General features: G+C 41.8%; 1 protein-coding gene and 1 non-coding gene across 2 annotated transcripts in view; one reads left to right on the plus strand and one right to left on the minus strand.

The window, feature by feature from the left end:
* Positions 1-25,258, minus strand: part of ANXA2 (annexin A2) — a 43,728-nt gene that overhangs the window by 11,400 nt on the left and 7,070 nt on the right. The window contains exons 2-5 of the mRNA XM_068552759.1: positions 20,860-20,918; positions 17,599-17,698; positions 3,747-3,841; positions 588-701 (exon numbers count right to left, since the gene is read on the minus strand). Coding sequence (XP_068408860.1) covers positions 588-701; positions 3,747-3,841; positions 17,599-17,698; positions 20,860-20,907 — 357 coding nt within the window. The 5' untranslated portion in view covers positions 20,908-20,918. The remainder of the gene's footprint in view (positions 1-587; positions 702-3,746; positions 3,842-17,598; positions 17,699-20,859; positions 20,919-25,258) is intronic.
* On the plus strand, positions 24,763-24,835 carry TRNAE-CUC (transfer RNA glutamic acid (anticodon CUC)). The gene has a single exon. It is a non-coding gene; the product is annotated as a tRNA-Glu (tRNA).

Raw genomic sequence — 25,258 nt, forward strand, 5'->3', positions numbered from 1 at the left:
TAATCTGAAAAATCCATGTTCAAAATAACTTTGCAAAATACAAACAAAAGACAGTAGCATGTGCCTTGATACTTTGAACAAAACACAGGAACCATTCACGATCTGAAATCACCCTTTATGTGCACTGTGATGTTCTGATTTTGCCCAAAATTTGAATCAAACAATGGGACCAGCAAGGAGAAGGTCAGAAGAAACAACCAAAATGGCATATGCAGATTTTTGTTAAGCTTCACTTAACAAAAGCTATGAGTTTTACTTTTGCCTTAATATCATAACAAATCTTTTTTAAAGAGGAAGTGTAATCAAGGAAGTAGTTTTTCCAAATGGTATTCCAATTGCCCAGGTGCCAAGCAGTAGCAGCTGGTAACTGACTTCTCTGCATCATGAAATTTCTTTACAGTCTTAAAAAAAAGTAGTGGAAATATTTTTGGTACAAATCCTGAGCCTTATAGCTTCAGTTCATTCCCAAAAAATGATTCCAAATGAGAATTCAACATAACTGAAAATCACCTAATTACACTCAGGAAGCTGTAATTCACAAATATTAATGGCAGATTTGACAGAGATTGCATCTCACACGTGTTTACCTTCATGGAGGCTTTCAGCTCGGAAGCGTCATACTGAGCAGGTGTTTTCAATAGGCCCAGAATCACTGTCTCCAGGTGGCCGGACAAGGCTGACTTCAGTGCTGATGCAAGTTCCTTCAGAAAAACAGGCAACAACATGGAAAACTTGGTTGGTAACCAGTATTCCCTTTAAAACTAGTAAGACAAAAATAGAGGCATGTGTTTGTAAAGCAGGTTGTGATTCTTTGACAACTCTGGGGTGTTCGGTCCAAGTATCCTTCAACCGCATTCCCTTTGGCAGACCTAAAGGTCAGAAATGGAAAGATCAGACTTTCCTCCGGTAAAATCCCCTAAAATCCAAGCTGATTTTGCCCTCTCGTCCAGTCAGTAAAAGGAAACCAGAGCAGCATGCAATGCCTCAGAAAGCTATGAGTGAATGCAGTTTACAATACGCTTACACTCGCACGTGGTAACAGCCTATGGAAGACAGGGCACTTTCTAGGGTCAAGGCCCCTGCTAAGAAGGAGGTGATCAAAGTGGGGAGCCTCCAAGGAAACAGAACCCTCGTGGCCTGCTGGTATCCTCCTGTGAAAGGTTTTGTGCAGCTGTGCCAGAGGTGGCTCCAGAAAGTCTCCAGGTGGAACCAGAGGCCCCCACTTGGCTAGAAGTGATCCCATGAAGCTTTCCTATGCAAAACACTTCACCTAAGACTGAGAGAACCTCTACTTTCCATACCAAACTGGAATGGTATTATCAAGATGGTGGGGACTAAAGCCCTCCCCATTCACCCCTGGGCTTCCCTGCTGTATATTGTTTCTTAAAGGTTCCCACTGTTACCATTAAAATCCACTGACAGATTTCAAGTCAGAGGCCTGAGTCAGCACCCACATAGGCAGACAGATACCCCAATTCGATGTGGCTTTGACAGATGCTTCCCGGGGATTAGATTTCCTACAAATCATGGGCATTGAGTGATGGCTGAACTCTCCTGTTATAATTATTTTTTTCTTTCTTTTCACTTTTTGCCCCCTCTTGTCTCTTCCTCTCCTGCTTTGCAGCAGCACCCATGGCATCTACGACGTTTAGCCCCTAGAGGTATGTGCAGGCTCTAAGAGGTGATGTGCAGCCTGCTTCAGAGAGAATCTTCTCAAATCATTCACAGATGTCGAGGACTGAGATGGGTCTTAGAAATCATCTGGCCCAACCCTTTCATCACCTACTTTCTCGTGCTTCCTGAAGTCCTAGTAACACATAGCACTTAGGAGAGAACTTTAGAAGCTACACCTTCCAATTATAGCACCAATTTTCCAGCGTGGAACTCTGAGGTTGGGTAATTCCAAACTTAGCCTACCCTGACACTCCCCTCTACCCATTCTCTGTTCAGACTTCAAATAGCATTTGGGCACCTACTGACTGCTTCCACTTCTATAACAAACTCCTTATGGGCAGCCAACTTCCTGCTTCTCATAATGTCAAGCACAGGGCTTTCTTTGCACTTAGCAAAGAATATTTGTCCAGGTATGTTTGACAAATAAAATATGACCATTCCTTATCTGGAGAAACCTGGCATCTGCTCGAACATGAAAGAAACAGAACATCGATCCTCTGTCCCAGGTCCTGTCCAGTGTTACTAGCTGTACCCATGCTGTTCACGCCCTCACCTAGGCAGCCTGGGTCCCTATCGTTAAAGTACTCTACAATACAGGGCCTTCTCCTTTATTATGCAAACAATAAGGTTCTGCTTTCAGGATTTCCTTCAGAAAGTATCTCCAGTATTTTATGTATCTTTCTTTAAAATGTGATAATTCTCCTTCGCCCAGGGCTGAGAGGTATCAAGAATCAATAGGAGAGTGAGGTGTCCCCAGCCCACCATGAAGCCTGTGAGGTCACCAAACCCATCATGATTCTGTAACATCATCCCTCCAACAGGGTACGTGAGAGCTCTGTTCTCCATATATCTCATCTGAAATCGAAATCCGGGCTTCTATATTTCTATGTACACTTATGTGTCCACACCCAAGTGTGTTCCAAGACCACACTCTGTAAGTGACAGCTGAAGGAGCAATTACAGGCATATTGTCCAAAGAGGTGGGCCTTCAGCTCCAACTGGAACTCAGCTCTCCCAGCTCACAGATCTTTTAGGGAAGGTGGAGAAATAAACACTCCCTTCCATGCCTCACTATAGTAGATTAATGTCAGTCTAGCTGGAAGAAAAATTTTAATGCATATGAGAGGAAACAAGCTGCATGCTTTCCTCTGTATGTCCTTTCCAACTGTTGTGAGAGGTGGGAGAGGGAGATATAGCAGGGTGTGACCTGCAACTTCCTGGACCCTGGTGGTCATGTCAACGTCAAGTGCAGAAACGTCTTTTCTAGAATCCTTCCAGCTCACCTCCACTGTGACTACAAGTGAAAGCCGTAAGTCAAACGGGAGCTGCAGGAAGCCATGCTTACTGCACCGTCCAAGAATAAATCAAAAGCTTTTAATAGCAAGAAGTTAAAAATAAAGCAGCCTGTCTGTAAAAATAAATTTCCTAACACTGCGACAAAATAAAGGATGAACAAGTGCTGGGCTGTTCCTTAACCAACCACTCGTGGACAAGCAAGGGAAAAAAAGCACACAAGACCCTTTAAATAGTGAGAGCATGGCAAGGTGAAGATAGCCTGGAGACCAAATGAACTACTAAACTAAACCTGGTGGTTGCAAAGCTCTTAGGAACTCAAGTGTATTTTTTTAAGAATGAGAGGAGTGTGTCAGGATCAATACTCAAATGGAGGCTAGTGTCCCAAGATTAAATTTAAAACATTTTATCAAGAACCAGCAGAAGTCATAAAGATGAAATGAGTGGCCACATGTAGAGAACGGCATACCTGGCACAAAGTTAGCATTCAATAAATGATACCTATTGTTGTTTTCCCCTATCCTTTCTATTTCCAGAACTGTTCCCTTTACACCCTCTGGGTTGGAAGAGGGTGTGGTCTTTATGAATAAGCTCCAAGCACCCCAGGGGCCACGTATGCGTGAGTTGTGACTTTTACAGGATGTAAGGGGAAAACCTTGGATATCCTAGGGTTCCAGAAGGTGCTTGCTGGGAAGAGCCAGAATTCACAAAAAGAAAAAGCAATGGCTGAGGAACTGAAATTCAACATGGAATGCCCTCCATCCCTGAACCTGTTGTACCTTTTTGGTCCTTCTCTGGTAGGCGAAGGCAATATCCTGTCTCTGTTCATTGCTGCGGTTGGTCAAAATGTTGACGATGGTGACCTCATCCACACCTATGAAGACACAAGTAGTGACCAGTTACTCAACCATATGCTCTAGTTCTTTGGGCTTACATAGAAGGTTTTAAGCATTTTTTCAACCTGAAATGTATATATTAGTCCTTGAAGTGAAATACCAAGACATAAAGATGTTTTCTTTCTATCAGCACCCTCCACCCAATATGTATACCCTCTTTTCTGTTTTTCCTGACAGCCTCAAACCTCAAGTCTAAATGGACCTTTTTAAGTATCTGTATTTAAAAAAAAAAAAAAAAAAATTTCATTCATAAATTGGGTTTCTGGACTCAACAGTAGGAGGTGCATTTGTGGGGCTTTGGCAGTCAGATGGAACAACAAAGATTTAGAAAGATTTTAAATGAAGGTCCCCGAATTACCATTTAACTGAGGTCTTAATAGACAGTAACTGCGACCTGAATTAATAGAGACAATTATTTCTATTTATTGCAGGATTATGGCTATATAAGCAGCTAGGTACAATTTCTATAATTATATAAACTGTCATGACAAATGAGTCAGATTTAATATGGCAGTTGTATTTTAATAGCATAATTGATTAATACAATCCTACTTACTGAAGACTAAGTTGTTTTGTAAGGAAAATAAATGTTCCACTGCTTTTAATATTCAATAGGCACTTTTAATAATCAATTTTATAACTTTATTAAAAAGAATAATGTTTTAATGTAAATTAAATCTAAAATGGGAGTTCTGAAGTGCCACCAAAATATTTTAGTACCTATTTTAATTGGAACATGTGTATTTACAAAGATAAGCAATGCCTTCTGGTATGTGAAAGTTTCCAATTTTATATCAGAAATACTCTTAACATGCCATTTAACTTAAGGAAGCACTATTTTAAGAATTCAGAAGGTGAAAGGTCTCTCTCCTAACTGATTATGAACTTAGTTTAATAAAAGGAAGTCTTTGCCATAACCGGATAGGTAATTCCTGAGTGAGAAAGAGCAGAGCGGTTAAGCCTCCAAGGTCACACGTGACCTGCAAACAGCCCAGCCTATAGGAAATCAGGAGTTCCAAAGCAACAGAAAGGTCAGAACGATAATGCTCTGAGACAGAGGCAATGAGCAGACTTACAAAGAAGGTATTCTAAACTCTCAAGTGTGTTAGAAAGATCAAAAAGCAGAAAGTTAGAATTTCTGGGTATAAAAATAAGTAACATTTTTGTATTTACATACTCATTTTTAAGTGAATTCATACCAATACGTTAGTTACCTTAACTGCAGCATTTATACCTTTAGCTCTGATTTTCAGAGAAGCCAGTGTCAACGTAGAAACCCAACTGCTGAATATGAGATTGTTTCAAAGATGCTTATTTTGGCAAAAAATAAAGGGGGAAAATGTCTAATAATAGATTGATTAAATAAATGTTTTTGTCCATATAATGGGATAATATACAGACATTTAAAATGACGGTATAAAGTATTAAATGACATGAAAGAACGTTCACAATATACTGTTAAACAGGTTGCAAAACAGTACACCCAATCTAACCTGATTTTTGTAAAAGGCATGCTCATGTGAAGGAAAAAATATGTTGACCCCTTCATACCAAAACCAAATTTTTTTATTTTTATTGGAGTATAGTTGATTCACAATACTGTGTTAGTTTATACCAAAATTTTAATAGGGATCATCTGAGTGGTAGGATTATAGATAATTTCAAGTTTTCTTCCTTTTGATTACCTATAGTTTCCAATTCACTATGATGAGCACAAGAAGGGTATTTTTAAAATATATACAACATGAATGACATATAATCATTGATCTAGAATCAACTAGTGACTTCACCTCACGAGATTCCCGGTGTGGTTCTAAGTACTTTAGTTAGAATAGAACACGATATGCATGATATTCAGGAACTGTATCTATATCATTCCCTTTGGTTTCCAAAATATCCTAATGCAAACCATCTTATGTAACCCTCACAACAACCATGTGGGGATGGCTATTTCTCTTCCTCGTTTACAGATGGGGAAGCTTGAAGCTTAGAGAGACAGAGGTCCAGCTCTGCCACTGTTACCGTGGAAGCATCTGCCCTCCTGGGGTCTTAGCATCTACACTTGCATGAGGAAGGGACTTGAACAATGACCTCCAGTTCTGCTTCCACGAAAGACTAACACAGAAAATCGAGCTTTTTAAAAAAAAATCTATTCTACAGAATGTACTGCAACTCTTTTGTTTATTATTTATTTATTTATTTATTTATTTATTTATTTTGGCTGCATCAGGTCTTAGTTGTGGCATGCGGACTTCTTAGTTGTGGCATGTGGATCTTTTTAGTTGCGGCATGCGGACTGTTAGTTGCAGCATGCATGCGGGATCTAGTTCCCCGACCTGGGGCCCCCTGCGTTGGGAGTGTGGAGTCCTACCCACTGGACCACCAGGGAAGTCCCAAAAATTGAGCTTAGGTACAGGCTGGATAGATTTCTTCACAGACTCATTAAGGCTTACCAGGCTACTTTCGTGGATGTATCTGGTCACATGGGCATGCATGCCTGCCCACACACATGTGTTTACATATGTTCTCTCTCTGTCTCTCAATATTCTATAGCTCTAACTTTATATTAGGAAAACCACTTGTTTATAAACGTCTTTTTCCTTTACACTTAACTTTCTTACCCAAATCTGAAAATGCTGGAGAATAACAAAATACAATTATACACTCTAATCTCAACTCTAATATTTCCTAAAACCAATCTTTGGGCTGGGCTGCTGACCTAAACGCATGCCAAGAACACTGACCCATAAAAAATTATTCCCCCTTGGAAACAAATGCAAAGTTGTGTTTGTGTCAGAATGTGGTCCTGAGCCCACCTGAATGAGAATCACATGAAGCACTTATTAAAAACACAGCTCCTAAGTATAAAATAGATAAGCAACAAGGATATACTGTACAGCACAGGGAATTATAGCCATTATCTTGTAATAACCTATAATGGAGTATAATTTGCAAAAATACCAAATCACTATGCTGTATACCTGAAACTAATATAATATTGTACATCAACTGTACTTGAATTAAAAAAATTAAAGAAAAACAGAACAAAAAAAAAAAAAACCCCACAGCTCCCTGGGCCTCCCTGCCCCCGAGATCTGATTAAAGACTCTTGCGGACTTTGGACCTGGCAAGGGGCATTTCAACCAGCTCCCTGGTGATTCTTTATTTGAGAATCGCCAACAGAGATGGAAAAGCATGGGTGGGAACTGGAAAGGTCGTTGGAAATCTGCCTGTGTATAAGACTATTAAATTGCTTCTACCAACTGCTTCTGTGAGGTGCAGGGTCAACTACAATTTTAGGGAAAGAAATGCTTACCTTTGTTCAAACAACCCAGGTAAGAAATAACACCTGAAAAGAGCTCACTCCACAAACTTCAGTGCAGTCCCATGCTCTTAGTCAACGAAACAAACCTCTCTTAGCAATCAAACAATGAACCTTTGTGTTCATAGCAGCTTAGCATTCAGCCAACAGAGTCAGAATACAATCCAGTTACTGGAAATCCCCATAAAGAGCCTGGGTGGTTAACCTGAATCTCACCTAGGACTCAGCAACAACTAGAGCCTGAAGGCATCGAAGTGTGTATTTTACCTAAATTATTCACCAAGCAAACAGCCTGCTGTGATGCAGCATCCAGCATGCTGGGACCCCTTACCAATGAAAGATCTGATACATTACACAAATGCTAATGCCAGCAACTACAAAGAAAGTAAATGGAGGCTATTTCTACCAGTGGAAGCCCCCTCCTCCTTCCGAGGGCCTCACCTGCATCAGCTGTTCCTCCCATACCACTGTTTGCAAGTTTCAAATTGAACTAGAAAGAGGAAAAAAAATCATAGAGCCCGGGATCAATGGCCTACTCAAAGCCACGTAAGGCATGTCCTGTGTTGGAACACCAGAATGCACACATCTGCCAGTGGGATTTAACCATCTTATCTTCAGAACAGTGCTGCTTCCTCTCGACCTGGCATCATAACTGGTGAAATGGTTTATTCCTGTGGAAAATAGTTCAGTCCAGGTTGAAGCTGCAAGGGTCATCCGGTGACTCACCACTCCTGCCCAGGATGCAGCTGAAGGATGAGGGCTGAACATTCAGCTACCTATGTCAGCACAATCACCGTCAACAAATGCACAGCAAGTGCCAGTACACCAGGAAAGCTTTACATTTAACAAGGTTAACGTAGGCGCAGAAGATGGCAGATGAGGCTCTGCCTCTCTGGATTTGCACTTTCCGATCTCTCCTATGCCAGTGCGAAGGGAAGTGTCTGCTGAGGGAAGGAGCCCAGGGTCGAAAAGAAACCACGTGGATGAAGCAAACGCATAAAGAAAACAATAAATGTGAAAAATGCCTATTTTCCCATCCCATTCCTCTTGTGTTTGGTATGGAAGGTCACAAAGTAATCTAAGCAAAGCCTCACATTGGGAAAAAATGACATGGGTGCAGGATCCCACAGAATGTGGGTGAGGATACAGTAAATTTTGTGATTCAGGCAGATTTTTTTTTAATGCCTTTTTTAAAATTTAATTTTCATTTTATATTGGAGTATAGTTAATTTACAATGTTGTGTTTCAGGTGTACAGCAAAGTGATTCAGTTATACATATTTATATACATATATCCATTCTTTTTCAGATTCTTTTCCCATATAGGTTATTATAGAATACTGAATAGAGTTCCCTGTGCCATACAGTAGGTCCTTGCTGATTATCTATTTTATGTATAGTAGTGTGTATATGTTAATCCCAACCTCCTAATTTATCCCTCCCCCTTTCCCCTTTGGTAACCGTAAGTTTATTTTCGAAGGCTTGTGAGTCTGCTTCTGTTTCGTAAATAAGTTCACTTGTATCATCTTTTTAGATTCTACATATAAGTGATATCATATGATAGTTGTCTTTCTCTGTCTGACTTACTTCACTTAGTATGGTAATCTCTAGGTCCATCCATGTTGCTGCAAATGGCATTATTTCATTCTTTTTTATGGCTGAGTAATATTCCATTGTATGTATGTACCACATCTTCTTTATCCAATCCTCTGTTGATGGACATTAAATATTAAATGTCTTTTCAACACTAACAGAAGTTAAGATTTTCAAGATTGGTGAGGAACTAAGACACAAATTTATTTGGCTCCTGATGGAAAGCAGCACGAAAGTTTTTAAGCATTTATTCATTGAATGAAAATGGCCAACTAATCTTATCAGCTAACTACAGAAATGCTTCCCACACTCCGGGGCATCTGAAAAAAATCAGTCCCTGTTCTAAGTGCTAGTCACCTGAAGCCACAGCTCTGGCAAGTGATGCCATGGGAAGGCACGGCTGACAGCAGGGCTCACACAGAAAACTCTGGGGCCGTGGGTTCCTTAAAACATCAGCCATATTTTTAAAACAAAGAACACTTGCAGTCTAAAATAATGGCTGAATCCAAACCCACAAAATGGGCCTCCTGGAGTCTCCTCCTCCTCTCTGCGGGTGGAAACCCCAAGTCAGCTCCACATCTGGCAATGCATGGAAAATGTGCATCTTTACTGTTCATGGCAAGGAACCAAGAGGCCATTCTGCACAGGATGCTGACTCACATCTGCCAAGGCACACTGACTGCACAGAGAAAACAGATTTCATTTTGTTCGATAAAGGACTCAGGAGGCCCTCCAGGCAGGGCTGACTGCCTAGTTAGAGAACAAAGGAAAACTGCCCAGATCCGCTCCTTATCTAGATCATAGGTAAAACCAGGACTTGGCTTAGGTTACTGGGCATATCAGTATCAAACCTCAGAAATCATCTTTACAACAAGGTCATAGGCAGGCCACAGAGAGAGGAGAAGGCACAGACCCATGGGTTTTATTTTATTATAATATTAATAGCATCAACCATTCACTGAGTACCTACATGCCAGGCATTTTACAAGGTGCTTTGTACAAAGCTCTCCTGCAATTGTCATCGTGTCCCTGTGCGATGGGTGTTATTGTCATCCCCATTGTACCAATGAGGAAAAGACGAGGACTCACCCAAGGTCACACAAGCAAGTCACTTGCAGAGCTGGGATTCAAACCAGGGTTAAATATCTACGTTGGGCTATTCTGCCTCCTGTTACAGAAGATAATCCAAAACTTGAAAATAAGGCAAAAGGAAGGGAACATGTCTTCCCAGTGTGGCTAAAAGGCCCATCCAAGACTGTTTCTCCAGGGCACGCTCTCACTCGACTTGTTACTCACTACTGATTATGGCATAGGCTCTATGGGGTTACGTGTTAACTTGTAGATTTTGGTCCAGTAGAAAGGATAGCCCCCAAGATTATGGCTTCAGTGCCCTGAAGGACATTAACGGTCTTGTATCCAGCCTAGCAATCTTCTTCCAACATTCTTTCCTCAGTGCCTATAAACACCTAGTCTCTCAAATTTCCCTTTGAACCAGCCCTATCTCAATGAATTAAATAAATGTTTGCCACGTGTTTATCCTATATCTCTATGAGTCATGTCTGTACCTTTTTGAATTATAATTTGGTACTTCTTTATACCACACTCCATCTTGTTGCTAAAAAGGACTGGAGACAGTAACGTGTCTATTTGTCTACAGAAATGGACTTAACTATTTAGAACATACAAATGTACACCCATTGACTAATCTGTAGATAATGATTTGCCACCCAGTAACAATGCATGGCCACTGAGCTAACCCAACCGAGGTTTTTTTTCAAGAGAAAGAGCTAGAAGACTCTCTTCAAGAAATAGCCATTCATAACTCAATGGGAGCCTAAAATGCCAGTAAGAGTGACTTTAGAGACAGAGAAGCACATGCATGCACACAGACACACACTCACACACACACTGTTGCCCAAAGTACCCTTCCCACCATCTGCCGCGGTGCTGCCTGGCCCGACTCAGGGAAAGCGTGGTTTAGCTAAGTGCCTGAGAAGAGGATCGGGCCCAGAAATCGAATTTCTTCTATTTCCATTCTGCTCTGGTCTCACCTCAGCTGAGTCCCTTAGAAAGGATTTAAGTACAGTCTCCTTGGTAATCCCACCGGGTATTTTAATAATCTGGAACCCTGTCTGCCTTCCGTGCATAATTACATTTCTGAGATACTCTACAGGACCAGCAGGAAAACACAAAGGCCACTACTCAAGATCCAAATCAAATAAAATTGCAAATGAAGGGTTATGCATAAAATGCAAGCACCAATTTGTGCCTTTGTTGCTCTACCAGCTTCCTGAGTCAGAAAGTAAAAAATCTGAACAGATGTAAAAGAAACTGATACCCGCCCTGAACTCAGCTGACAGAGAAGTTACCATTTATTGTCTCAGCACTGCCGACACCAGATAAGAACGAACGTGGTGACTTCCATCGTCCCTGGGTGTCACCGGTATTTGGATTTCCTCATGGAAAAGAGGTAACCATTTTTTACAAAAAAAGAAAAAGCTGACAGGCAGGCAACACAGCCGATGCCTACAATGAGAAAGGCACCAGGGACTCCTTCACCCATGTTTCATAGGCTCCTTGGCTTGAGTCTGGCATCTACATACCCGAGTAGACAATGATCATCTTGAAAGAAATCAGAAAATCTGTGCCCAGAGTAAAGGTGACTGTGACTCAGCACTGGTCCCTCTTTGTTCCCAGCAGTGCTGTAAGATGAGAATTCAGTCTAAAGTCAACTTGAACACAAAAGGAAAGTCCTCATCAACGGGAAGGTTTTGTTCCCTCCGGTTCACTTCCGGGATGGTTAGAGTGAGAAGGCCCTGGGCTACGTGGGGGCACAAAGGCCTTTCGCACAAGCACGCTCACACTCAGGCTTGGGGGTTCTTAGTTTGGGCCCACACCTCCGACGCCGCTCCTGTGGGAGAGAAGCTACTTTCCAGAGCCAGTCTGCCTCCTGGTATCTTCAAGAGAATACATTCCTAATCGCCGTCTCAGCTACATGAATATACCTCCAGGTGTGCAGGTGAAAGCAAAAATACACATCCTGGCTTCCTTCCCACTGCCATGGGATGTCAGTCTTTTGGCCACGCTGGAAATCTTAAGCGGCTCCATTTCAAAAGTATAAGAAAAAAATAAGCGCAGCAACTTGCTGCCGTTATGCTTCTATACTTGTGCTTATAAGGGGGGGGGGGGGGGGCGGAAAATCACCCGCTTCTGCAACCCTTCCGGAGAACACAAATACTGCTAAAATCAAAACTGGCAATAATAATAGCGCAATTCATTACCCTCCCCTTCCAGAGAGAGACCGAAGCTGTACCAGTTTATTGGCACTTACACTAACTCCGGGGTTGTGCTGCTTCTAATTACAATCTATTTTATGTAGTCTAGATTCATCCTTTTCTAATTTAGCTGACTTTCCTTTCTAGTTATTTGGACCCATATGGTAAACCATTCACAGCTGTGTTGTACACTCTGCAGTATATATTTAACCCAAGGCCAATCTAGACCAAGAGACTCCTACAGATTTAAGTCTCAGAAACCTCTTGTTAATTAAGCAATATTACTACTTTTGCATGGCTTTATTCAGTTTCTAACTAGACATTAATTAAGGTAAGTAATTGCAGAGTCTACCTCAAGCCAGAGCATACACAAAGCAATCATGCATTTGGTTTAGGTGACATGCTCAGGGAACACTGAGATTCCTTCAAACCAAAAACAAAGCAGTCTTACAAGCGTGAGCTAAATTCATTTTGGAAAAAAGAATCAAAGCTCACTAGGGGACTGTTAATCCTTTGGGGATAGGGTCCAGATTCTGGAACTGCCTTCTGCTGCCTTCTCTTGCCAGGCACATATCCTGACTCTGCACTCACCTGTATGCTCTGGTATCTGTGTATATTTTCACTACTATTCAGGTTAAATATGTACTTTCTCACATGATCCCAGGGGCCTGGGCGTTAGAAAAGTTTAATGAAATAAAGTCCTTGCCCTCAAGGAGCTCACTTTCTGGTGGGAGAGAGAAACCCATAGATAAATAACTATAACACAATGTGGCAAGAGCTATAAATGAGACGAAAGTATTGTGAGACACAGATCAAGGAATAAATGATTCTGCCTCCCTCTTAGAGAAAGCTTGGAGAAGAGGCGGTGCATCAGCTCAGGCCAAGATGAGTGGGAACTGCCTGGATGTCAGAAGTGGGCCAACACTCCCACTAGAAGCGGGCTGCACACTCCTGAGAGCAAAGGCTCTGTTTGTGGCACCGAATAGCCTGGAGATGAAGCTAGACAGAGAATCTGCACTGGATGAGGCAAGGAGGCCCGTAAAAATAAGGACAGGGGCTTCCCTGGTGGCGCAGTGGGTAAGACTCCGCACCCCCAATGCAGGGGGCCCGGGTCAGGGAACTAGATCTCACATGCATGCCACAACTAAGAGTTCACGTGCCACAACTAAGGAGCCCACCTGCTGCAACTAAGACCCAGCACAACCAAATAAATAAATAAATATTTTATAAATAAATGAGGACAAATGCCCTAGCAGCCCAGGCGAGAGATAAGGGCAGAGGAGAAGGGAGGGATAAGAGCTGTTTTGGGGCCTTCTGACCAGTCTAGGCAGCACCAGCCTATAGATCTCACCCAGGTCTGCCCCTCTTAATCCTCCCCACTGCAGGCCTGCCTCGGTTTACAATCCTTGGGTTTAAGAGCAGTGAGCAACCCTAGGCCACAGGTGACTTGCTCACAGCCCTTCTTCCTGCGAGTACTCGGATAGGGAAGCAGACGTACATCAGGCAGTACAGGTAATGCCCAGCATGCTCTACATTCGGCACACGCACACACACGTGTGCACACACAGGTGGGCTACCCTATCTGAGAGGGGAGGCCCAGAGGGTCATCTTTTCACGGTCCTTTGGCTTTGTTTGTATCAGCATTTGAAGTTTAGCCAGTTTCCTTGGATGTCAGGGAAACACCAATTAATTTGCACTGTATTCTCCTGGAAAAGGGTCGGTTAAGGTGGGGCAGGAGCTTCCTAATTACCCTTAAAGTGAAAGGCATTCTAAAAGGGAAGGTAAGATCTTAATTAGCTCATTTTTTTAAACTAGTGTTAGTATCTAAAAAGATCAAGGGGAAGGAGAAAAAAACAAAAGGGATGTGAGTTTCCCAACTACAGCTGACCCTCGAACAACTGGAGGGTTTGAGGTGCCGACACCCCCAACAGCTGAAAATCCACATATAATTTACAGTCGGCCCTCCTTATCCTCAGTTCCGTATCTGTGGATTCAACCAACCTCTGACCGTGTAGCACCGTTGTACTTACCGTTGAGAAAAACATCCACGTCTAAGTGGACCCACACAGTTCAAACCCATGTTGTTAAACTGCGATGACTTCATTTTTGTTTTTAATTTAGTTTACTGCTTTCCGTTATGAAGGTAATACATGTCACCATAGAAAAATTGGGAAAAACAGAATATACCGAAAACACAGGAAAAGAATCAATTACCCATAATTCTATATATCAGTTAAATGCCTTTTATTTTTTCCTTTTTGACATAAAAAAAATTGTGGTGGTATGATCATACTGTATATACTATTTTATGCCCATTTCCTATGCAACTGACAAATTTAAGGTGAAATATATGAGTGTTCCAAAACTGATTGTGGTGATGGTTGTACAATTCTGTGAGTATACTAAAAAAACCCTGAATTGTACATTTTATATAGGTGAATTGTATGAGATGTGAATTATACCTCAATAACAATGTAAAAAAATTGTTTGCAAACTTTACTTTTCATGTCTTGGTGACATTCTACGGATACTCTATGTAATATAAAGGCAGTTACCACAATGTACTAAGTCACTCTCCAACTAGAAGACGGATCTAGGTTTGTCACCATCATAACCAATGCTGATATAGCACAGGGAGATCAGGTCGGTGCTTTGTGACCGCCTAGAGGGATGGGATAGGGAGGGTGGGAGGGAGGGAGATGCAAGAGGGAAGAGATATGGGGACATATGTATATGTATAACTGACTCACTTTGTTATAAAAGCAGAAACTGACACACCATTGTAAAGCAATTATACTCTAATAAAGATGTTAAAAAAAAAAAACCAATGCTGATAATAACAACTTCGTTACAACTCTGAGCTCTGTATATCTATCATATTCTCTCCTCTCGAGTTTCCTAGAAGGATTTAAGGTTCTAAATATACCAACAATCTAGAAACGATTTTAAAGGACCAACAGACTTAACTCAAGAAAATTCAGTTACTCTTTAAAATCACTAGGCACCAAAAACAAATAATAAAAAGCAGTCCTAAGTGGGACCCACTGGGCATTAAGCTTGGGAGAGAAGAAGACAGGAGACCAAAAGCTGGACCCACAAATATAACATGTATCTGATATCCACAGAATCACAGCTAGAAAATGTTCTCATGCCTGAAAACAACTCATGGCCAAGTAAAAAGTCCAACCCTGGCAGGTGGGTAGCATAACATTGGGGTGCTTGAGAGCACAGCCCTGGGGCTGGAAAGAGTCGTGTTAAAATCCCTATCTGAACCACAGCCAAGAGACCTGGAGCATGTTAATCCTAAATTGTGTCCCCCATAAATTGGGGGTGACAGCACCCTACATGAGAGCATTAATCTGAAGTTCATCTAGGAAGAATGTTCCTGAAGTGCTTGGTGCCACGCCAGCCCATAATACGCAGCCCTCAATAAGCAGCTGCAACCCTGATAATGGTGATGTCATCTGCATTTGACCAAACTGGAATGCAGGAATCCAGATCTTAGCCCTCCAGATGTTTCTGCTTAGAAACTACAGTATTTTTCTACTAACTCAGAAAGCGCCTGAAGGTATTTTTATTACCCTGGGAGTTTCAGCTGTTACCAGAGTTCATTTGCGCAATCTTTACATTCCAGTGTGCTAAAAGCTTTCTCATGCAGGGATAAAAGCAGCCTTTGCCTTACGCTTGTAAAAGGCACCTTCTTTGTCAGATGAGTTAACTGTTAAACTTCTCTACAATGGCTAGTTGGGAAACCCCAGGAATGTAGGCACATCCAAATAGTGAGAAGGTGAGTTTTTAGGAGAGCGGATTGTGTGTGCGTGTGTGTGTGGTGTGTGTGTGTGTGTGTGTGTTAAGGTGACATATTTTGAGTATTATCTATATGCCACGCACCATGCTAAGTGCTTCCTACTTCACAACAACCCTGTGAGGTGGGAACTTTTATTAGCCCCCCTTTTACAGTAAGCAAGCTGAGGCTTAAGAAAGTTAAATGTTTTCCCAGAGTCAGACAGCTAGTAAATTAGTGGTAGAGCTAAGATTTGAACCCACAAACACATATGCTCTCATCCACTAGGCTCCACCAAGTAGAACTGACTGCAGGGAGGTAAGCCCTGCAGATTTTAGTTTCATTTTCTGATTAGTGACTTCCTGACTTCCCAGCCTGGCCTTTGACAAGTACGGTCATTTAAAAGCACCAAAAAAGATGGCTTTTTGAAGGTAGTTAGTTGTCCAGGCCACTGTAGTGGGAGGTGCCCACAATGTCCCCATGGAAACTAAGGCTGCTTTGAGGCCAGTGATGCAAACCTATGCCCTATTAGAACCACAGGACGTAAAGGATCTTTCTACACTCCTTCCTATCCCCGGAAACACAGTCACCAGTTTCTCCAAGGGTTCTAGGAAAAGTGACTATGCAATCTATCCTGCAAAATAAGACAATTCTGAGGGCGAAAAGGGGGCACAATCAGTAAATATGCAGGCATAACGGGGACACATGGTCACGCCAATTTTAGGGCCCCAGGTCACCCTGACTGAGGTCACCAGTCTGTCAGTGACCTGTATGTGAATTGTATGCATGTGTCAATAAGTAAAAACACTCCATCGTTCTAATGTCCCACAACTCGTCAGCAAGGGATGAACCAGCAGCCACTCTGGCTGCTGGCTCACATATGTGTCTCAGACTAGCCTCATATGATAAGAAGCACTTTGTCCAAAAGGGGAAGAGTGTGGTGAATCACAAGCATCACCACAATAATCACAGTGTTTCCAAGGATCCGGGGATGCGGCAACCCCAAAGATACATGCTTCGTTAACATAAGCCAAAGAAGTCTGAACACTGGCTTTTGTGGATACAGAAAACAGCACAATGACCTGAGCAAGCCCTTGCTCAACTCTTAACCCAATTAAATGCTTTATCTGCTTTATTTCGGAACAGAGGCTTTTATGCCTCCTTGTCCTCTCTTACTCATCCTGGAACTCCAGGAAATACAATCGTCCTGACAGCTCTTCAAATACAAGCTCCAAGACTAAGGAGGGGCGTAACTTGTAGAGCTAAAAAAAAAAAAGAAGTCTGAATTTTTCGCTCATTAGATCAATCTGAGAGCAAAGCAGTAAAATGTTCCCAGCATTTTTCCAAGAAATGTAATAAAATTCAAGGGGATTTAGGACCAAAAAGAGGCCCTTAGGGAACACCATGACCAAATTCTTCCTTATAGAAGGGGCAATGAGGCCTCCAAGTGAGGAACTCAGCCCAAAGCACATACCCAGGGGATCAGACCTTCCTGGCCCTCAGCTAAAGCCTATTTCCATGTCACTATGCTATTCGGTTATTTAGTTTCTCATGTTTTAAATCTTCTTCTCTCCAAAGAGAGGAGGGAGGGAGGGAGAAAAAGGGGGAACGAAGGAGAGAAGGATGGGGTGGGGTAGGGTAGGTTTCGATCGCTCCATTAAAGCTCGATGACAATTTCAAATGACCAACGTATGAAGGTTCAAGAAGGAGACTAGAAACCCTCTGGTCAGTGTTTGACGAGGAGGACAACTGTATGGCCTACCTTTCGTCTTGATGGCTGTTTCTATGTTCAGCGCATCCCGCTCGGCATCAAAGTTGGTGTGCGCTTTGACTGACCCGTATGCACTTGGAGGTGTGGAGTGCTGAGGTCAAAAGACAAACACACTTCAATCACACATACTTAAAATCCTCTTGTTGAAATGTCAATTCCTAAAATATTTTTTTTCCTATTGTTTCTTTTAATAATTCACATCATTCTTAGGCTAGGTAACTCACACATAGGATACGAAACTTCCTTATTTCGAATTGAGAATTCTTCTTCAAAGGCTCAACTAGTTTAGAATACGATAAATCTATTTCTACATTTCATCTTACTTTTCACGCAAGCTCAGAGGCGGAAAACGCAAAGCTGGGCACTTGAAACCACCCGTTTCTTTGCGGAAGGCTTTGAAGAGCACGAAACTGGGCTGGCCAAAATTTGAAACAAGCTGGAAATGTGGAAATGCCTGAATGACGGGTGTGTTTAGCCAAGTTTTTGCTACAGGCACATGAATTTCCACTGAGCCTGTATCGTTGAGCTCACAATTCTTTAAAAAGCAAATGTAGAATGCCTGCCTGCCTGTCTCAGACTATGAGATAAGTGAGGGAAGCATCTTCTTCCTGTATCCTCCCCCATTTGGCCACCGCCGTGGAACCAAGGTGGTCAGGCCACATGGCCCACATCCTCTTCATATCGGCCAGGTTCCGCCTGCTTTCTCTACTCTCTCTACCCTCCACTCTGCTGTCTTTAACACGATCCCCTCTGCCTACTACTCTCCCTAGTATTTTTTCTTCTCACTGCCTTTTAAACCACGGGTTCTTCCTTTCTAGTGCTTTTCAAAGCCCATCACCCTTCCAGATCTGATGGACCCTCCCTCGCCCGACCCACCCCAGACTGAGGTAAGGACAACAGCATGATTCTACATCAGTTCTCCTCTCCAAAGTGTTAACTTCTCTCCTTTGAAATGCTCTTACAGCTTTCCTCCTCCCTGCTATCCAGTCCCAAAGCAAAGGACAGACAAAACAGGACTGTCAATGTTCTTTAGGTTGGCTGATGGCCAGTGGACCCATCCACCACTGCACCGCCTTCAACGTCAAGGCTCCCCATCCCCGCCTCCCCACACTGCACACCTCCCAACACATCATGACTGTCTAGGTTGTTTCTGGGAATAGTCGGAGACTGAGTTGCCCTGACTTACCTTTCCACCCACATGCATCACGTTACAAGGCACCCCAGCATTTATTAGCAGTGAGGCTGTGCAGGTAAACAACTAAGATGCCATCCTCCCAAATGTCTCCTAGCACAAGCCACAAATCTAAGTTCAGGGCTGGACAAAATGTTTCAAAATGTACTTGTGACCATCTTGGCCAAACAGTAAATCCAGTTAATACATATAACTGAAACACAGTGGATTATCAAGGTGTTTTCCGTATAATTTCACTACTTAAACTTTCCAGTAAGATTAACTCAATGGGAATAGAGCACACATTCAGGAAAAGGTAATGACACAAAGCGTTATTCTGAAATACTTACTATATATGCTATGGTGGCTACAAAATGAGGACAGAAATCTAAGGGAACACATTTTCCTATTTATTAACAATCCCATCAGTTATTTACAAAGGCAGGCAGTCTGGCCATCGAGCCATATCAAATATGGCTTCATATATCAGGTGCTATGTCATCTCATCCCAAAAACAACAGTGAGTAAGGAAAAGTTTTGCATAATTTTATAGTAACTCTGGAAATAAAATTAAATGGGTAATTGAACTTATTACCTGTAAAATTCATTTATCTGAAAATCAAGTTATGGAGGCCAAAGTGATGTTTCTCTTCCCTCAAAGTATTGGGGAATACATGACATTTTCTATTGCAGTCCCATCTCTCCACAGAGAAGCACATCATACTAGAGTAACTTCAAAGGCCACATGAAAAGCCCTCTGATGAAAGCCGATACTAAAAGTGATCTAATGATCTGATCCATTAAGAAAAAATTTATTTAGCTCTTGGACTTGTCTGGACCTCAACATGCTGCTTGTATGGTTGCCAACAACAGTGTGCACAAGGTCCAAGAAGAAAGATGAAAACCAGGTAGGCTTTATACTCCATACAACCTGTGCTCGCACCAACATCATCCATCTGAACGTTTTATTGGCAAGCACCAGAGACAGAGGGTTCTGTACCACATGACCCAAGCTGCTGTCAACCCACTTGAGTGCTTCTTTGTATTTTAATTTCAGCGAGAGCATATTTTGAAATATCTGTAAGATATGCCTACAAACCAGTGTCACTGCTGAGTTTCTGTAAAAGCCAGTTCTGCCAAGATAACCTGAAAGATGTATGGTATTATTAGATATTTTACATATTCATAATTTATACTCTACTTTATTCTAAAAGCATTTGCAATGACTTATAATTTTGCATATAGCTTTTAAAAATTTTGACTGTAAAACAAAAAAGCCAATGTATCAGAATTTCCAAGTTCCTGTGAAAGACAATTAAGTCTGAGCTACCTGATAGCCAAAGCAAAAAAGGCAACAAGATGAATTATAATACTTCGATTATTTAGTTTAAAAAAAAAAAATTCTAGCTATTTTGGAGAAAAGCTTTCCCAGGCACTAAATTTTAAAAAGTCCTTGTCTGGAACAACTCTCTGGACACTATAAGAAGTCCAAAACATGCAGGATCATTTTCAATATGGCTGTAGCTTATGCCAACCATTAATAAAATCCGAGGGCATGACATTAAAAATCCTGTATCAATGAGAACCTACTGTAGAGCACACGGAACTCTACTCAGTGCTCTGTTGTGACCTAAATGGAAAGGAAATCCAAAAAAGAGGGGATATATGTATCCGTATGGCTGACTCACTTTGCTGTACATCAGAAACTGACTGACACAGCACTGTAAAGCAACTATACTCTAATTAAAAAAAAAAAAAAGTCCTGTACCACCACAATAACTACTACCACTGGCATGTTAAGTATATAGCAGGATAAAATTCCAAGCATCTCAGTGTCACTAGTGTCTGTCCAATTTTAATGTGATGCCAAAACAGTTTCTGGAGCCATAACATTTCTTTCAAATTGAACTACTAGGAACAGCTAAAGTACTGGGGAAGACAGGGAACCAAGGGGATTCCGGGAATGACTGTCTGAATTTTGTCCCCATTTTCCTTAGATGTACAAGGAAAGGAAGAGGCACAGTTACCCAGAGAGATGCCCAATTTGCAAAAATTACACAAAGTGAAAATGATATACTTACATCACCCTCCAAGCTGAGCTTGCAGAGAATTTCATGAACGGTAGACATTTTGAAAGAAGCTGGAAAAAAAAAAAAAGTACAACAAAAAGTCTTTATTATGAAGAGGCTTTCCTTTCCCCCGAAGCGCAGTGATTCATTATACTCATCTCTACTTCTTGGACCATTTCATCTGACGATATTAGAGTAATTTTTGCAAATAGATGCAATTCCTATCTTGTGATTGGGAAAATTAAAGCTGAGAGATGGTTCGTCTTAGGTTTGGGATGGACTACAGAACTAGCTAGTCTTGTTCTTGCTCAGTTTAAAGAGAACCTGGGGAGATTGACTTGTAAATACAAAAACAAAACGTTTCTTCCCAAGACCAGTGCAACTCGTCCAAACAGGACAAGACTGAATCTTCCGGTTCTCCTAAAAAGTGATAATCTTGTCAAACCAGCCATTACTGCTATATTTTTCACCAATAATTTAATATATCATATATAATATATATCCATAGTCTGAAAACTATGCATATGAACTGAAATCAGTAGCATTTTCATGCTGGCTGATTCCTAAATGGAGCCCTTTATTACTATCCATAATTATTCTCTTAGCTCACCAATGCTTAGAAGATATTAAACTGTTGATGAGAAAGACAACGGACAGATTTTGACATTAACTCATCCCATAAAAGACTGATCCTTGTATTTAAGATTCAAAATGGCTGAAATGAAGTCCTCTTTCAGTTAATACACTTAATTGGACAGTGATACGACAACGTAATAATGAACTGGCTTTCCAGCTTTGCAATCACACAGTTTTCAGAATTGATACACCAACCTCTGCCAATAAAAAGTGCTCAACTGGCAGGAAATTTACCTCAACTGAGACAAGACAGGTCATTCAGCAGCAGCCTCCCCAAAATAAAGAAAATAGAGCAGAGCTGCATCCTCAAAACAGTGGGAACGACGTCTGAATTGCAGCAACTCCTGTTTTGGTCTGTTTTTGCTTAATATTCTTTGATCAAGGAAATTGTGCCCATGCAATTCAGCTTTCTTTTTTCTTCCAACAGTTTGCTTAGTCTACATGTTTTCATACAACTGGCTTTGAAGGAATATTTGGACATAGACATTTGCTAATTTATCAGAAGGCTTTGGACTAGGCAGATTCCAGGCTCTGTGTGGGGTGAGTTAGAGGAATTAAGAGAAAAAGATTCGCCTTTATTTGTGGTTATGGAAGTATTTCTGCAAGATTTTCACAATGAGCTCTCTCCTATACGACTTCTTCTCTCTTCTTGATTGATGCTTATAGAAGCTTTTTAAGCACGGCAAAAAAGAAAATCACAGCTATTCCAACTCCTCCATTTCCACAACTCTCAGACACTATCACACACACCCCCAACCCATGCAATGCATCACAGCACTGGGATATGATCCTAATTTGTAAAGTCATCCTCTATAAATAAACTGTGGTACATCCAGACAATGTAATATTATTCAGCACTAAAAAGAAATGAGCTATCAAGCCATGAACAGACATGAAGGAAACTTAAATGTATATTACTAAGTGAAAAAAGCAGTTTGAAAAGGCTACATACTGTACGATTCCAATTATATGCCATTCTAGAAAAGGCACAACCATGGAGACAGTAAAAGGATCAGTGGTTGCTACAGTTTAGAGGGGAAGGAGGGAGGGACGAATTGGCAGGGCACAGAAGATTTTTAGGGCTGTGATACAGTAATGGTGGATACATGTCATTATACGTTTGCCAAAATCCATAGAATTTACAACACCAAGAATGAACCCTAACGTAAACTATGTGTTTTGAGTGATAAAGATGTGTCAATGTAGGTTCAGCAATTATAACAAATGTACTTCTCTGATGGGGGATTTTGATAGTTGGAGAGGTTGTGTGTGTATATAGGGGGGGAGCTGGGAATATATGGGAACTCTGACTTCGTAGTCAATTATTCTGTGAACCTAAAACTGCCCTAAAAAAATAAAGTCTATTTTCTTTAAGAGTCTTGCTCTGTAGCTAGACTGTCCAATACACTAGCCACCAGCCACATGGGGCTATCAAGCACTGAAAAGTGTCCAGACCATACTGAGATGTGCTGTAAGTGTAAAGTACACACCGGATTTGGAAGAATTAGTATAAGAAGAATGTAAAATTGAAGAATAATCTCCAACTTCAACTTGGGCCAAGAAACATTCTATAGCGTCTCATCAGTTATGCTGTTGAGAATCACCAAAGAGGACATGAACTCCCCAGGACATGGACCACCTAAGCCCTGGCCTGGACTCCCGCTCCTGGGGCTCAGTCAGAACTGGGCTAGGTTTGCAGTGAGGGGTAAATGGTTGTCATCTGCCTTGCAGAATTCTAGTCCCCACTGTAAAGAGCTAAGAAAGAAAAATGCCGAAACAAAAAAGAAGACCAATAAGTCAGAGTTGTTTCTGGGTGGATTAAATTCTACTTATTTATTAGATCAGTTACTTCACATGGGTTCTGAGGTTTAGGAAATCGCAACCACAGAGGCGGGTAAGTTTCTGCCAGGTAGTTCTTTCAAGTTGCCTCTCCAGCTCTGAGCACCACCGGCTTGGGAGACAGCTGCCTAACCATGTCCCACACGGACCCCTCAGTACGGTACAAACCAAAGACCATCGGATTCACATAACCCTTCTCCCACAGGCACAACACAGAGACAGAAAACGGGGATTTTTTTTTTTTTGAGTTCTTTTTTTTTTTTTTTTTTAAATATAAATATATTTATTTATTTTTGGCTGCATTGGGTCTTTGTTGCCGCGAACAGCGGCTACTCTTCGTTGTGGTGCGCGGGCTTCTCATTGTGGTGGCTTCTCTTGTTGCGGAGCACAGGCTCTAGACACGCGGGCTTCAATAGTTGTGGCACGTGGGCTCAGTAGTTGTGGCTTGCGGGCTCTAGAGCACAGGCTCAGTAGTTGTGGCGCATGGGCTTAGTTGCTCTGCGGCATGTGGGATCTTCATGGACCAGGGCTCGAACCCGTGTCCCCTGCATTGGCAGGCGGATTCTTAACCACTGCGCCACCAGGGAAGCCCGAAAATGGGGATTTTAAAAAGCCCCACACGTCTTCCTTCCTGTTTAAGGGTCGACAGTTGTACTGCTCCTTCACCTCATCAGTCCTACGTGCCGCTACCAGCTAAATTCCTCTATTTTATCTTGTCACAGTAGTTCAAAATCCATCCTTCCGTGATGTTCTCTTACTCCAGCTCCGTCCAGCCCTCTATGTACTCCCCAGCAGAAGTGGGCCTCAACCAAACTGTTCCTTGCTTCTCCCCAAACACACCGTAACTGCTTTCATCCACAGCACCTTGATTCGTGTCTCCTGCCCCATCTCCTTACCCTTGTCCCTTCTTCTGGTTACAGATGCTGCCCATTCCTCAAGTCACCACACCTCTGGCACCTGCTCCAACGGAGTGGCTGCAGCCCCCATTCCCCGGCACTGCCTCTCCCACCTTCCAATGCCAGAAACACTTTCTGATGCCACTAGACTTACTCACCACTGAGCAAAACTGTCCTGAGTTCCTGCCACGCATGCGCCACATATTCAGATGGCAAATACATAGTACAATTCAACGAAACGGGGTCTCATCTGCCCCGTAGAGTCCCAGTTCCCCCACAGATTTAAGAGGGCCTCTGCACACTCTAGGTGCTAAATAAACGGTCAGAAACGAGTTGCTATTCTGTATAATGAACATTTATATTTATATTATTGATAATCATTCTGCAGGAAAAGAACGTCACAATAACCAAAAAAACAATATCCATGAGGCTTGGGATTACTCCATGCAAGTGTCTTCTGTATCCATATAAATATTTCCTACTCCATGCAAGCTTAAGGGCAAACACATTTTCACCTTAGAAATAAAACACAGCCCTCACGACTTCCCTGGTGGTCCAGTGGTTAAGACTCTGTGCTCTCAATGCAGGGGGCCCAGGTTCGATCCCTGGTCAGGGAACTAGATCCTGCATACATGCCGCAGCTAAAAGATCCTGCGTGCTGCAACTAAGACCCGGTGCAGCCAAAATAAATAAATATTTTAAAAATAAATAAATATTAAATATTAAAAATAAATAATAAATATTAAAAATATTATTTAATAAATAATAATTTTTTTAAAAAAACCATGGCCCTCATTTCTTCACTACATCCAATCCGCTGGTTTCTTCACTACATCCTGGTCTCTTCACTACATCCAATCCCCTGGGAATGCAAAGTCATCTTGCAGACGACTAATTAATCTCCAGAAGAGTCGGCTTTGCCACTCATGTTTGTTAAAACATTAGCTTAATATAGTGCATATGATTAATGAGAAGATGTCAGAGTGCTACTATCCTTGGAAGCAGAAAGAGAAAGTCTTGGCAGGGCTACTGTAGGTTAC

This window comes from Eschrichtius robustus, chromosome 1, assembly GCF_028021215.1.
Source record: "Eschrichtius robustus isolate mEscRob2 chromosome 1, mEscRob2.pri, whole genome shotgun sequence".
In the NCBI taxonomy this organism is placed as follows: Eukaryota; Metazoa; Chordata; class Mammalia; order Artiodactyla; family Eschrichtiidae; genus Eschrichtius; species Eschrichtius robustus.